Source organism: Anopheles merus, chromosome 2R (genome assembly GCF_017562075.2).
Source record: "Anopheles merus strain MAF chromosome 2R, AmerM5.1, whole genome shotgun sequence".
NCBI lineage: Eukaryota > Metazoa > Arthropoda > Insecta > Diptera > Culicidae > Anopheles > Anopheles merus.
This window is the reverse complement of record NC_054082.1, coordinates 44,964,316-44,979,486: the sequence shown is the minus strand read 5'-3', so window position 1 is coordinate 44,979,486 and position 15,171 is coordinate 44,964,316. Positions and strand designations below refer to the sequence as shown.

General features: G+C 40.9%; 1 protein-coding gene across 10 annotated transcripts in view; it reads left to right on the top strand.

Moving 5' to 3' along the window:
* LOC121587871 (C-terminal-binding protein) overlaps positions 1 to 15,171 on the top strand; it is a 52,922-nt gene that overhangs the window by 37,129 nt on the left and 622 nt on the right. For 4 of the 10 annotated variants that reach the window (XM_041905118.1, XM_041905121.1, XM_041905122.1 and 1 more), the window contains exons 2-8: positions 5,254 to 5,968; positions 6,066 to 6,371; positions 6,464 to 6,724; positions 6,826 to 6,966; positions 7,941 to 8,148; positions 9,033 to 9,206; positions 10,410 to 13,546. In XM_041905118.1, coding sequence (XP_041761052.1) covers positions 5,786 to 5,968; positions 6,066 to 6,371; positions 6,464 to 6,724; positions 6,826 to 6,966; positions 7,941 to 8,148; positions 9,033 to 9,206; positions 10,410 to 10,417 — 1,281 coding nt within the window. In that variant the 5' untranslated portion in view covers positions 5,254 to 5,785 and the 3' untranslated portion in view covers positions 10,418 to 13,546. Of the gene's footprint in view, positions 1 to 5,253; positions 5,969 to 6,065; positions 6,372 to 6,463; positions 6,725 to 6,825; positions 6,967 to 7,940; positions 8,149 to 9,018; positions 9,207 to 10,409; positions 13,547 to 15,056; positions 15,169 to 15,171 lie in introns of those variants that run through there. The other 6 variants (XM_041905123.1, XM_041905125.1, XM_041905124.1 and 3 more) reach the window with 6 other exon arrangements.

Sequence of the window (15,171 nt, the reverse complement as noted above, 5' to 3'; positions counted from 1 at the left end):
TGCGAAGGAATTTCATGATCTCGTCATACGTGGGAACATTGGTTGAGCTATGATGTATTTCCCATTGTTTAAGTGTGGCCAGGTCTAATTTAGAGCAGACCATGTGAGCTAAGAGCACGCTCCATCCTTCCGTGGCCACTCCCATTCTAGTCGTCATTTTAACACCACGCTCAAAACTGTCAATTAAAGAAATCAGTGATTCGTATGATTCCTTTTTCATATGTGGTATCGCAAATAATCCATCAAGATATCGTTTCACCACTAGCTTTTTGTTTTCGAATCGCGATTTCAATACTTCCCAGGCAACAGAATAATTTGCGTCGGTGATTTCGATGTCTCCTACTACGTTAAGAGCATCCTTTTGAAGAGAGCCTTTTAAGTATCGTAGCTTGTCTACGTCGGCTAAATTCTTATTGCGATCAATAAGACTGAGAAAGGCATCTCGAAACGGTAACCAATCTTCCATCTTTCCATCAAAAGTTGGCAAGCGCATTTCGGGAAGTTTTGTGTGTGGCATGGTATCGCGTGTTGGTGTGGAAACTACACTTGATGACAAGTTTCTTTCAATTGCCAATGAAAGCTCAAAATGGCGGTTCTCGAAAGAGGCGTACTCTTCTTCTTCTTGTTCGAACTGTGCATTGGAAGAAGAACCAAATTGTTGGTGTGCCATGTTTCATATTCCGTGGATAGCATCGACAAGCGTGACGCACATCCTTTCAGAAAAGCGGCATCCGCTCTTGTTGCATGCTGTAGTGCTTGATCAATGCGGTCCAGCCTTTGGTCGAAATGCTGACGCATTCGCTTTCTTTTCTCCGCCAGCATTGCTGCTGTTGGAAAAGTAGGACTTGAATTTACTGATTCAAAACCTGCAAACTCACTCTCCGAAGCTTCTCTTGCCACGGCTGCCCTCAGTATTGGATTGGCTTGGACATGATCGCTGTCTGATGCAGCTTGCACATGTGATACACGATGCGATGCGTCTTGTTCCTCAAACGCCGCCGACGTCGTTGGAACTGGTGAACCAGGCATTTTCACTTGTAACAAAAACACTTTTCACAACACTGAATGTTCGTAAAATAGTTAAATTTGTCCCGTACTCTACCCGTAGAATTAGTTCAAACCACGCGGTTTTATTGTTCGCACACTCACGCACACACCCGGATTAACACACGCGGAACTTTGCTTTACCCGAGAATAGAGAATTGTTCACTCGCGCACACGCTCACTCCGTTTGAATAACGCGCGCGAACCTTTATCTTAACCCGAAAAGAGAGAATTGTTCACTCGCGCACACGCTCACTCCGTTTGAATAACGCGCGCGAACCGTATTGTTCACAATACGTTTGTTAGCACCGACCACGTTTTCCACGAATTAAAACGTTCGATATGCCTTAAGCAGGGAACTTGCCTCCTTGCACTGAAAACACTTCTTGCGTATTCGAACGACTGATGATCGATCACAAGCAAAAAGATACCGTACCGACCGCGTTTCCACAGATTGAAAACGTTCGATGTACGTGTATAGGGAACTTGCTCACCTACACTTGAAACATACAACTTTGAATTCAATGTTCACTAACACTTGAACAATGTATTGTTCAACAAGCGTCCAAAAGACTGAGGCTTGACCGTCAGAAACAATAACTGGCACCGACCACGTTTCCACGTATTGAAAACGTTCGATATGCTTTGTACAGGAACTTGCAAACCTGCACTGGTAATTTCTTGTGAATTCGAACGGCAGCGGTCGACGACACACAATAATGTATCGCACCGACCACGTTTCTACAGATTGAAAACGCTCGATGTGCGTGTGTAGGTAACTTGCGCACCTACACTGGAACAAACGATACCACCAACGACGTTCCACGAATTGGAAGTCAGGTACTCGGTTTGTGGGGACACTTGCACTCCCGCACTGAAGCTACACAACACTTCTCACCGAAAACGTTTCTACACTTTGAACGCTCGATGCACCAAATGTTGCGTATCTGGACTTCACAATTAAGCCACTTGTGAAGTGCACGATCTAACGCATGCGTATGCTCAAGTATGAGCCTATCCGAACGCGCACAGCTATTTTACACGCACACTGAATGTCCTAGTGTCCAACTCACACTGTGACACTCGCGCGAACAATACACTGCCGTTATGCACACTTCCTCAATCTCTCTACGAGTATCGAAACAGCAAACGCACAATACACTGACACTAATGCACCCGTGTGCAACGAATTGTCGTTATCTCGATAGCCAATTCTATCCGGTTCTACGAAGGACCATAATGTTTTAGTTAGTGAATTTCTCAACTGGTAGAGAGAGGAACGTCTGTACTGATTGAACGCTTGCGCTAGACTCCTTCTTTATTCCTTGTTTCCTTCATTCGTCCCCTCAATACAATTCCCAAGCAGCAAATTCAAGTGACAGAAGGTCATATGTTTATACCGTACAAATTCATTACTCAACAAAGGACTTTTATTATTATTATTACTATTGTTTATTAATTAATTCACTGTTATTTTTCCATCATTTGATTGATTATATTTATTGAAAGAATATTTATTGAATGGTAAGTTTGTGATCACAAGAAGACAAGCGCTTAGATGAGACCCCACACTAACGATAAAAAAAGATGCTGCGGGGAAAATATTGATTTGAAATTGGGAAAGAAGTATAGTTTTTCTTCTCTTGCTTTCTGTCTCTACCACTTTGCTAGTTTAAACAGTGCATGGTGTTCAAAACGATGACATTTCGTTCGAAACTTCTTTAAACTGGCCAACGCTTCTGTTGTCGCCCCTGGGGGAAAATGTCGGAAAACTTCAGTTTAAAGCTGTGCGTTCTGCTCGTTCGCAAAAGTTGAATGAATCAGTTTGAGGAAACAAGGAAAGAGATCTAGAAAGAGCTAACCGACTAAGCATATACACTCTCTTTGTCCCGCTTTCGCTCCTTAGCGCAACGGCAAGGATAATGGTTGCAGAATGGGTTTCCATTCTCTCTGTGTGTGTTGTTGTTACAAGCAGTGGCGCATATCGTTCATGCTTTTTTTTTTTGGTTCCTGGTAACACTTTTTGCAAAACTCTTATCCTACCCTCTTCCATTAGTACCACTGGAAGTGTGGAGCAAGTTTCAGCTTTAAGTTTTAGCTTCTTTCAGCATTCCTGTTACAGCGCGGAGATAAAGGCGAGAGCAGCAGTTTTTAGTATGAGATTGTTTCCTTCCGTAAAAGCGAAGGGCGTATGGGTGGGATTGTTGTTATGAAGTTTAATACCTTTATTGTGTATAACGTGCGTCGTAGCTTTTAGGATGGAAAGTATTTTCTCACTTTGCCCAGAGGATTCAGTAGACGCTGTTGTCCCAGCTTTAAAGATGCTGAAAAATATACTTATTCCACGTGGTCGTTGTGTGCCTTAAATGATCTTTCTGTCGATGATGTTGTTGTATTAATTTTTCCTAATTAATACTTAGAAAAATACCACCCACTGCATTATTATCTTTCCCTTCTTTCTTCCTTTTTACGTTTTCGTAACATGAAAAGCGAAATTAATTAATATGAAACTTAGTTTGGCGAGAGAACGTTACATCCCCTGTCGTTCCATCCCCCTCTCAGGGATTTCATTTGTTTTCGTTTTTGCAAAACTTTTCCACTTGACCGAATAACTCGCTTGATCGAACTTTCGGGAGCAGCGCAAAATCTCTGCACAACATCGTTTGTTTCTTGTTTTTCAATTTTATTAACTATGGAAACAAACTTCTCCCACACCCGTGCAGTTGCTCCTCTCGTCACACACACACGTCCTCCTCTTACCTTTCGTTTTATTTTTCCACGTGCCAATGGTTTTTCCTGCCTAGTATGCCTCCAACCAGCGAGTCATGCGAGAGAAGGCGGAATATGGCGGGCAAACGGATCTAGCAAGGACACGAAGCATCATCTTGCTGCTGCCGCTGCCGCTCTTCTTCCGTCCCGCTGATGCCGCCTTGTGCTGTGTTCGTTGCAACCATCTTGTCGGTGAGGTATTTTGCCTTAAAACGTGGCTACTGCGGCTCGGCACTTCCTTTGCTTTGGATCTCCTTTTTTGTGTTTGTACACTGGCTCTCCGCACAACGGTTGCCCAAGAACCCGGGAGCTTGTAAATTAATTACATTTTAATTAAAACTTTTCGTTTTATTGTACAATCTCTGCCCCGTAATTCCCGGGGACTCTTACTACACACTTCGCCCTGTTCGCCTTCGATTGCACTCTGTACCAACTTGTGCTTTCGAAAACCAACCGAGAATTGTAAAGTTTCCTGCCCCTTTCCTGCTGATTGTTGTGAGTGTGTGTGTTGTTTCGGCCGCTTGAAGTCGCTACTGGTGCACGTTGGTTTTATAAAACTTTGGAGGCTTTTTTCCTATGTTAACCTTGTGACTTAGGACTTATTTGTATTGGGTGCGAGTAGGTTGGCAATCTTATCTCTTTCTCACCCGGCCTTTTTCGCCCGGCTCGGGTGTAACTCATCGAAACTTCTTGCCACACACATAAGCGTGGGAAGAGGAAAGTTTCGCCACGCTTCGCCCTAGACATGGCGAAGAAAATATGCTGAAGGGTGGCGTCAAAGAAGAGTTGTGACCTTTTTGTTTGGAAATTGTTTGATTTGTGTTGAAGACAGAAGGGAGGTATGAGGGTTGGGCGGGGGCGGGTGGTGAATTGGAGTGAAGAAATGTACGCTAAAGTGTCCTAATTGTATGACAAGAAATGGGAAAGATTGAAGATGGACAAAGTTACATCCGCTGGGTGGAGGGAAAACTTTACAAGAAACGCAAACTCTAGACGTGCAAACGGAGAGGAAAACAAACTTTTCTGTTCGATGTGATGATGGCATTCTACTTTTCTGCAACAACTTTTCCCCTCGCTTTTCTCAGAGAGGCTGGGGCAATGGGCAAATGAGAAAAGTTAGTTATTAAGTTGGCTTTTTTTGTTCCTTCGAGCTCTCCCTGTCTCTGTTTAGATCGTTACATCAGACACCGTTACTAATAATAGTTATCTTTTTTATCTTTCATTGCAGATTGTAATTTCTCGTCATCATTCCGTCATTACTGCGCGACAATCGTTAAAGCGGCATAAAAGACACTTTATTTATTATGAAATGTTGGGAATTAAGTTATTTGTGAGCTTCCGTTGAATGTTTTTTTTTGTTTTCAAGTTCTATTTCGTATTACTGTTAAAGAGGAACACAAAATAACAATTAAAATTCGTTCCATCCTTTTTTCTAATCAGTTAAACCAGCAAATGTATATGGTGTTTTATTTCAATATTCGTCCAAAGTGTGCTCAAGAACTTGCGTGGGCTACTACTGTATGATCGGTAGAAAGGTAAAACAGCAACATATAAAATAAACTGTGCATGTGTGTTTGTGTGAGTGCGGGAAAACAGTGTGAAGAAGTAGTGTGAGAGTGTGAAAACCACGTGCACGCTGTGGCGTATACTAATTTCCAGCTACTTGGAGCTTCACATCAAGAACTGCCAGAAATTTGCAAGTCTTGGTTTGTGTGTTGAGTGCTGTGCGGAATCTTAAATAGCAACGTGCGCCTAGTGTGAGGGTGTTGGAACAATAAAATTACACAGGAATTAGGTCCTGTGTTGGCGTGAGCGTGTGTGCTGCGTGCGGCTGAACTGATCGGGACAGAAGGAAGGAGCAGGAGCCGGACGTTGATCGGCGATTCTTGGCGAGCTCGGAACACGGAAGTGAAAAACAGACGCACAAACCGAGCCGAACGTTTGGCCGGGAAGAGCGTTGGTTGGAACAACAATGATGCCGAAACGATCACGTCTGGGTGACGTCCGCGGGCCAATTTCCAACGGACCGATGCAATCGCGCCCGCTGGTCGCTCTTCTCGATGGGCGCGACTGCTCGATCGAGATGCCCATACTGAAGGATGTGGCCACGGTTGCATTCTGCGATGCACAGAGCACATCAGAGATTCATGAAAAAGTATGTCGAAAATCGTGTGCTGGCGCTGCCCGCGCCTTGACCGTCGTTTTGGTGTGCAGTTGATTAACTTGCTGTTTTCTTTGCCTCATCCTATCAGGTATTAAACGAAGCCGTAGGCGCACTGATGTGGCACACAATCATTCTGACGAAGGAGGATCTGGAAAAGTTCAAAGCCCTCCGGATAATCGTCCGGATTGGAAGCGGAGTAGATAACATTGACGTGAAGGCGGCCGGCGAGCTCGGTATCGCCGTCTGCAATGTGCCCGGCTATGGCGTCGAGGAGGTTGCCGACACGACCATGTGCTTGATCCTGAACCTGTACCGGCGGACTTACTGGTTGGCAAACATGGTGCGAGAAGGCAAGAAATTTACTGGCCCGGAACAGGTGCGAGATGCAGCGCAGGTATGTGTTTTTGTTTTGGCGGTGAAGTTGGTAGCATCGGCAAACATTGCGAACACTTGCGATAATCGTTTCGTTCGTCCGTTCGATTTCAGGGATGTGCCAGAATACGCGGTGACACACTTGGGTTGGTCGGACTGGGACGCATTGGCAGTGCGGTTGCGCTGCGAGCAAAAGTATTCGGCTTCAATGTGAGCTTCTACGATCCGTACCTGCCCGATGGAATCGAGAAATCGCTCGGACTCAACCGCGTCTACACCCTGCAGGAACTGCTGTTCCACTCCGATTGCGTCTCGTTGCACTGTACATTAAACGAGCATAATCATCATCTTATCAATGAGTTTACGATTAAACAGGTACAGTCTAGAGCGAAGAAAATCGCCTAGGGACGCACGTTAACACGTTGGGGTGTTTTGTTGTTATTCTTTCCTTAATAATACCTACTCTTATCTTTTAGATGAGACCCGGTGCATTCCTGGTAAATACGGCACGCGGTGGCCTGGTGGATGACGAGGCGCTTGCCGTCGCACTGAAGCAGGGTCGCATCCGGGCGGCAGCACTAGACGTTCATGAGAATGAGCCATACAATGTATTTCAGGTTTATTCTACTACTTATACTATCTTTTTTCTCTATACACCGTTTGTGTTGATGCTATTGTTTTTGTTAGTCGATTCATGCATTTCGCTTCATTCATTGCATATTACCCTCATTCTCATACCAGATTACGAAAGCGGCAACTCTATTTGCAGGGACAATCAGTCCATTACGTTGTTATTATTGATAGTTAGGAGTTCATTGGAGATGTGCGATTCTCAGTTACCTCCACTGTATACACTCATTTAACATTCAGCGGCTTAGAACTAATAATATGAATCACAAATATCCAGAATTGAAAACATCATTCAGTCTTCCATCTTCTAATTCGTTTAAAATTTGTATCGCATATAACGATCGTAGAGAAACTTTATTCGTATTTTTAAGGAATTAAAAGATTATTTGAGAGTTTGAGAGTTTCAGCAAAGCTACTAACCTTACGGCTATCGAGTTACTACACGGCTTAATATGATCATACGAATATTTCCAATTCTCGAAATTTAATTTAAAAATCAAAAACATCGACATACAATACACAAACGCGCTTTACTAACAATAATTCCGGCTAGGGCATCATTTCTCATTTGCATACTAACACCACAAAAAATCCTTTTGATGCGATGGTTACTTACGCCAGATACTTGTTACATGTCATACCGGCAACGCATAATAGTGAGCCATTGGAATGCTTTTAGTTCCTGGTATAACATAACTCCACTCCAACATGCATCGTTAGAGGTAACCAAGCATGGAAAGGATTAGCATGGTAGCGAGCCACAAAACCACTAATGATTTCTTCTCATTCGCGTATCGCGAGGGTAGAGAATTCATTAGAAAATATAAAAATTGTTTCTAACGTTTCTGTGGATTTTTTTCTCTTTTTATAACGCAATGCACACGAAATTGTCACCATTCGAACAATCGATCGTATGTTACAAATATGAAATATGATCAACGCGGAACTTAAACAATGGCAGGGTGCCCTGAAAGATGCCCCTAACCTGCTCTGCACGCCACACGCTGCCTTCTACAGCGAAGCGGCCACGACGGAACTGCGCGAGATGGCGGCGAGCGAAATCCGACGGGCAATCATTGGCAATATACCGGAGTGTCTCCGGAACTGTGTGAACAAGGAGTACTTCCTGCGTTCCTCGACGGGCGGTGGTGCCGGCGGATACTCAGAAGGTTAGTAGTCACAGGTTGTCCGATTTGTTGTTTGTTGTTTTCTGTTTGTTGTCGTTGTCGTTACGCTGTCTTTACTCCGATACACAATACGAACTCACACTTTCACTCATACTCTATTGCCGATGATATAGTATCAGGATCACTCACCCATACATACAGACACACACGTACACATACACACATAAACTCACACATCAGGGACACATTTTTCTGGGGTATTATTTATCCCGGAATCGATCACAATTATCGATCAGTCATAGCCTTCCCCACAGTCCAACACAATCACATCTATACACACAACCACACAAACATACGCACTATAAAGATGCTTATATACTTAACACACCCTCTTGTGTTACTTCACCTTCTTTTTACAATTGAGCAAACTACGACTGAAAATGTTTTAACTGAATTGTGAAACAAGTCGTAGTGTGCGTTTTCTGCTGCGCGCGCGTATCTTTCATTGAATGTTTCAACAAAAACAAATTAAAAAAAATACATACAACAGAAAAATGGTTTAGCATTCTCATACTTCCGATTTGATTCTTCTCGATAAATACCACTTTCACCAACCAACCAACCACGACCACAACCACCACAACAACAACATAAACTGTTTCCTCAAATGCCAATCCCACCACAGTAAAACGATGATTAACAAAACGATAAGAAAAACTATCGTAGTGATATGTTGTTCATTGTCATGCTTTTAGTTTCTAAACGAATCAAACTTTAACTTTAGCTATTATGTTTACTAAAAACAAAAAGACAGTACATTAAACAAAAAACAAAATCTATCTATTTAATTTAAATTAAAAAAACCAAAACCCCATATACGCAGAAAAGTGAAATAATAATTTACAAATCAAGAAAAAAACTTATAGCTGGTATAAATGGCGGCTATTATTCAGGTGGATTACAGCAAGCCCATAGTACAACACCGCTCGAGGCACCACACAGTGCAGGATCGCATGCGCCACCCAGCGGCGGCGGTCCCCCGCCACCGCCCGTTGCCGTAATACCGCCTGTTTCCGCTGTTACAGCGCCACCACCACAAGGTATTATACCACCTCCTCCCATTTCCGAAACTACTACTGCAACTGCTGTCCAATATCGACACCACCACCACGACCGCTGGAAACCATTACCTTCAACTTCCTTCATCACTCTCTCTGCCAATCATGCTATCCTAGCTGAGCTAAAATGATGCATAATCAAACAACTGAACTGAAGTATATGTTTCATTTCCCTATCAATTTGGATAGGCTCGATGAATGTATCATTTGCATTATTGGCTGTGCTCTCGCTTGCCGTTACCATGTTCAAGGTGTAAATCGCTAAACTTCCTCGCGCACTCGCGATGATATTGTTTCTCTTATCACGATAGTATCTGCAATTAGTTTCTAATTGTTCATTTATATGTGTCTGTTTGTGTGTAAATTGGATATTGTTATTTTATAACAAACTTATTAATCAATTCAATCAACAATAATCGTGATTTTTACTGGGCGGACTGATTGATGAGCTGTTCAGTTTTCTAGTTGCTATTTGTTGTGGTATTACAAAACAGTTGACATTGATTTCATGTGATATGCTTCATTGTTTTAAATTACCGGCTATCTCTTACGCATGTACTTCAAACAGTACTAAGGAAATGCCATAAGTCTTCATGGCGTTTAGTTTCATTTGAAATAGCTCGAGTAGCACTTTTTTTAACAAATGACTTAGATTTCCAATTTGCGTAGTTCTATACTAAACATAATTAGGACTAGTGGCTGTGATATGATAGACTATTACGAACAGATGCATTTTGTCTACATTCGTTCCTATTAGTGTCAGCCTTTGCTCATATTTAGTATGCTGTGAAGTATTTATGTCTTCCTTGTCCTCATCTTCAATATCCTTAACTCTTAACCCCGTGAATCTAATGTTTTACAACACTCTTGTTCATACGATTATCAGTTAATTAAACTTTGCCCTCTTTGTGATCAAAATTTATCCATGCGGGTTCCCACCCCGTGTGTGCTGGTGAACGAAAATGGACTGTCGGTTGTTGTTTTTAAATCTCTTTTTGTGTTTACATACACCTAACTCTTACTAATCGGTACGTTCTCTATCCATTTATCCTCTTTTTTCCGCATCCGCATCCAATTTTTCGCTGCGATTCGATCTACTACCTACTCTACCACCACCTGTACGCGTCGAATTACACAAAAAAAAAAACTAAAACTAAAACAAAACAATACGCACAAAACCAACAGCCTCTTAGTGCCCCAGATCCAAGTAATCATCATTCGGTTAAGCCGGAACCATCAGAAGTACATTAGTTTTTATCATAATGAAAATAATATTAAATATAAATATGTACGCTGCTACTATCTTTACAATTGTAACAACAAGAAGCAAAACGTAAAAGAAAAGAAAAAAGAAATTTACCCTAAAACCCATGTTGTACACAGTTACATACCACCAAGAGGCAAGAGAAATAGAGGGACAGAAATAGGCGTACACAAACAAAAACAACAACAACAACAAAACACTGGCACTCCGCAATTTCACTAGAAGTCCCCAAAATATGGCAGATTATATATGTAAAACAAACGCAGAGAAGAAGAGGAAACACGTGACGACTACCCCCTTTGTAATCAGCTGTAGAAAAACGCATAAGAATTATAAAACATAAATATATATATAATGAATTCTTAGACCGACAGAACCTAATGCAAAGCAGAGAAGGATAAAAAGGGTAGAGTGCAAACTTCAATCCAATAAAATACAATAAAAATACACACAGAAGATACGCAAACAAATAAAGGAACACGAAACAACAGATACATCATCATGCAGCAAGTTAAAAAAGGATCATAAATTGAATAATGGTCGGGTGTGTGTGTGTGTGTAGGTGCATGCGAAGGTGTATTAATTTACTTTCTTTTATTTGACAAAACAAAATGTGAAGTATAATTCTTATAAATAAAGCAAGCGGTTGAGATATAAAGTACTAAATGAAAACGTTGAAAATAAGGAAAAAAGCAAGCACTAGTTATGGTATGTAAGGAAGGATTTTATTTTTTATTGTTTAATGTGCTTTTTTGTCCTTGACAAAAACAGAAAATGTGAAAGGTGAAATACAATGTGTACGAAAAATTAGAATAAATTAAGAGTAGAAAAGATGGAACATGCTATTAAACAAACTACTAACTAGCCTGCAGATTTTTACACAAACCAACACAAACATCAACACTAATAGGGCCCGTATAGCAACATCTTTTTCTCCTTTCCACGAAGAAGGAAGAAAGCATAGCACAGGAAGAGTCCCTAAATATCGCTCCCCAATCACCCCTCCCCTCCTTAATCACAAACCCCAAGAGCCAATACACAACACGAGCATCCATATATACAGTCACATAAATACACAGTTAAAAGTAAAACAACACACTCACACCAAACACACTTAAACATGTGCATATACACATTCGGAGGTAGGTAAGGTATGAATTATGGGAAAAGCGAGAATTAATGTGTAATTGATAATAATAATTGATAATAATTATAAAAGAGGAGATGCACACTTGCTGTAACACTGTAAATGCACATCAGTGCAAAAGGCGCGATGAGGCAAGAAGAGCATAAATGAGATCACAGGAAAACAAAAGAGGAAAAAACACAAGAGTGCAAATGCATTGCAAAACCAGGTGACAGATTGGTGTTGCAGCAAAGCATTATAAACAACATGAGGTTTAAAATAATTACGATGGGTTTTTGCTTTGCCCTTCAATAATTGTGTAATAATCTGTCACTTGTTGTTAAATACTTGAATGGAACAGATAGAAGCAAGAAGGACAATGCTTAGTTAATCACATTCATATGTTTGACACACATACACACATTGGTCTAACAACAATAGACGGTAAAAGCACCAACAACTATTTTCTAGCGGTTAAAATAATCAGTGCGCCCTCCACCCTTACTCGAAGATCAATGAGTTAAAGAAGAGAGCGACACGTCTGATATACAAACAAATAAGTTAGAATGATTGTAAATGAGTGAGGTGCGTGCCGTAGTGTGAAACAGGTTGAAATGATAAGCTTTGTATGAAATGAATAGAAGGATGATCATGTGAGAGAAGCTGCGAAACATGTCTAATTGTTGTCTGCGCATGCAAGTGACTATCGCGATCGATAGAGCCTCGTCCTTATTGTGTCATCGTCTTGATCGTGACAAGGTAGATAAATCATGCAAGCAAACCATGGGACAAAGCTGAAACAAATGTCCCTTCCGACATCATTCGTAATTGTTAACAACAGGAGAAAACACACAAACAAACATGTTGTGGCATGAAGAAAGAGGACATAATGTGATGTGGTGTTATGCCCAGCAACGTACTCCTTCTATGTTTCCCTTTCGTGCATATGCGTTTCTGGCGTAGAGAAGCAAAAGGGGTGCAAAAAATGTGTAATTTTTGGTTCCACGTTTGCAATAATCGAGTGCCGCTAAATTCCATTATGAATGATAAAGTGTGTTGTGTCCGTTCGCGTGGATGAACCCTGACCGTAACACTCACACACTGCTTTTGCACAGACACTATTATTTAGTAGAAACTCTTTGTTTACGTACGTCTGGCCTTAGAACAAAACTAAACGTGTTTTTCTGTTTGTCCTTTCCCTGCGAAGGTGTGTGGGGAGGGAGCAGTTAGTGTTTAGAAGCAGAGGGGTAAAAAAGAAAACATACAAAACCATAGCAATCGGGTGATTTGTGTAATAAACCCACAGATACAATAAGCAGCAGCATCAGAAGCGTTAGGAAACAACAGAAAAAGGCGAACACACCAAAACCAGTACACATAAACAGCAAAATAGTTGCAGAAAAAAACACACACAAACAATATGCTTCTTTTTAATTTGTTTTTAATTTTCAATAAGTTTTCGGATCAGAATAATACACAGCGGCTTCATTTGTCAAAAACAAAAAAAAAAAACAATAAAAGTAATTCTTGACGAACACGTGCTATGTGTGAAATCTGGTGGACTTTTCTTTCTGTTTACGGCAACGAGAAAGAGAAAGTGAAATCTCGGGAAAGCGAGAGAAACAGAAGATGCGGAGATAACTGTGAATACAGAGATGGTTGCAAATCGGACCGTTATCCTGCTTGCTCTCCTTACGACCGAGCTGAGGGGAGGATGATGAACACTAACGGAAGGCATCTCTTAACGTCATCATGATTATCAGCGGGTTGGATGGAAGGAAAAGGAATGCTGGACCACATATTAGGAGGAACGGATTATGATGCAACGGTGGTGCAGTGGTATGCTGTCATTGGGAAACGACTATTGCCGTGATTGAGCTGCATTTTTTTGCCTTGTACACGTTTACCCATTCGAGCACTAATTACTAATTGGTTGGTTTATAAAGCATAACTTAAAATGTTACAGATTCGATTTATTCCCATCTTCCCTACACACGAACACACGTACACAAACACACGCACGCACATACACATGCACAAATAATAGATACAGACACAAGTGACGGTTGATGTGAAAACTTTCGACAATTTTCCTTATTATTTTCTTCTCAAAACGCATTGTTATTATGGGAAACATTCTCTGAAACAAACACTCTGCTACTCTGCTGCCATTTGCGCCCGCATTCGTGCCATACCTATCCCTCTACAACACCGTTTTACACAAATGTATCTGATCTTTCAACGTATGTATCTGTTTTCTCAACGTTTCGAAGTCATTTTGCCACATCGTACTACTGAGGAGTAAAGCGCACAACAGAGGACATACACATCTTCATGACCAGCCAAAATCATGTACATGTGTTGTTCGTACAAATGGACGTTGGACAGTTTTAAGCTGGGTAGAAGAGCAGGCGTATTATTCGAAGTTCTCTCGAATCGAAGGAACCATGGCAAAACAGAAACAACAACAACTATTCGGGGTTTTTTTTTAGCACAGGCGAAAAGAGAGAGAAAATAGAAAAGAAGATGAAGAATAATTTGCAGATAAAATATTAACAGTAATGTTGAATCCATCTTACAGATTACAGATTTTAGAGGTTTTCAAAACTTGAGGGACAAAAATAGATTGAAAATAAAGGGACTGTCAAAAATTTCATTTAAATTCGAGTTATTTTTTTTAATTAGAAAGGTCGCAGATTAGGAGGGGTTTACTGTAAGCAAGATTAAACCGATCGCTTTAATAGACTAGATGCATGTATAACGTCCTATTAGCTCCAGAAGAAATGTTATCTTTATCTTAGCACTTTTTTTCGTCACAACGGGATAGAGATTCTTAAAGAAAGCATCTTAAAACGCGAGGTTTATTGTTTGTAAAATGTATGTAAAGCTTTGATACTCTTCTAGCGTTTAGTTCTCTATTGTTTAAAAAATGAGTAGTACGAGGATTACTTTGAGTTTCCCCTGGCATTTTCATTATTTTTCGAACGAGGGAGATGTGTCTAATTTACCATCTTCACTGACGATGTAGACTTCACTCTAAACAATCTTGATTTATTTTTGATGAGACGATTACGCGATTAGAGAACCCTCTATGGGCATTTACTAGACTTTCTTGCATCACGTTACCGTATAGTCAATCCTTGCTACCGAGATAGGTCCGGATGGGAGTTATCCTTTACAAGAAACGGGGGTTGCGAAATACTAAACAAACACAAACAGCTTATAAAAGCGACAACAAAACACAACTACTTGCAACAAACGGGCAACACATTAAACAATAATGCATGTTAATATATACTGCCTTTTCTTTTACATCTTCTTCTGTTCTTCACTGCTATCTTATCCTACCCGCCGGACACGTTATACACATTTTCATACAAAACAACACAACACCCACCCACACGTACAACACATGCAACACACTTACATTATAAAACAAAAGTTCTCACTCAAAATAATCATACTCGAACTGTATCTGCAGAAGAAGAGTATCATAAAAAGCAACGATAGATCCAACAACTGGTATAATGTGAAACTTTCTTCAACTTTCCTCCCTT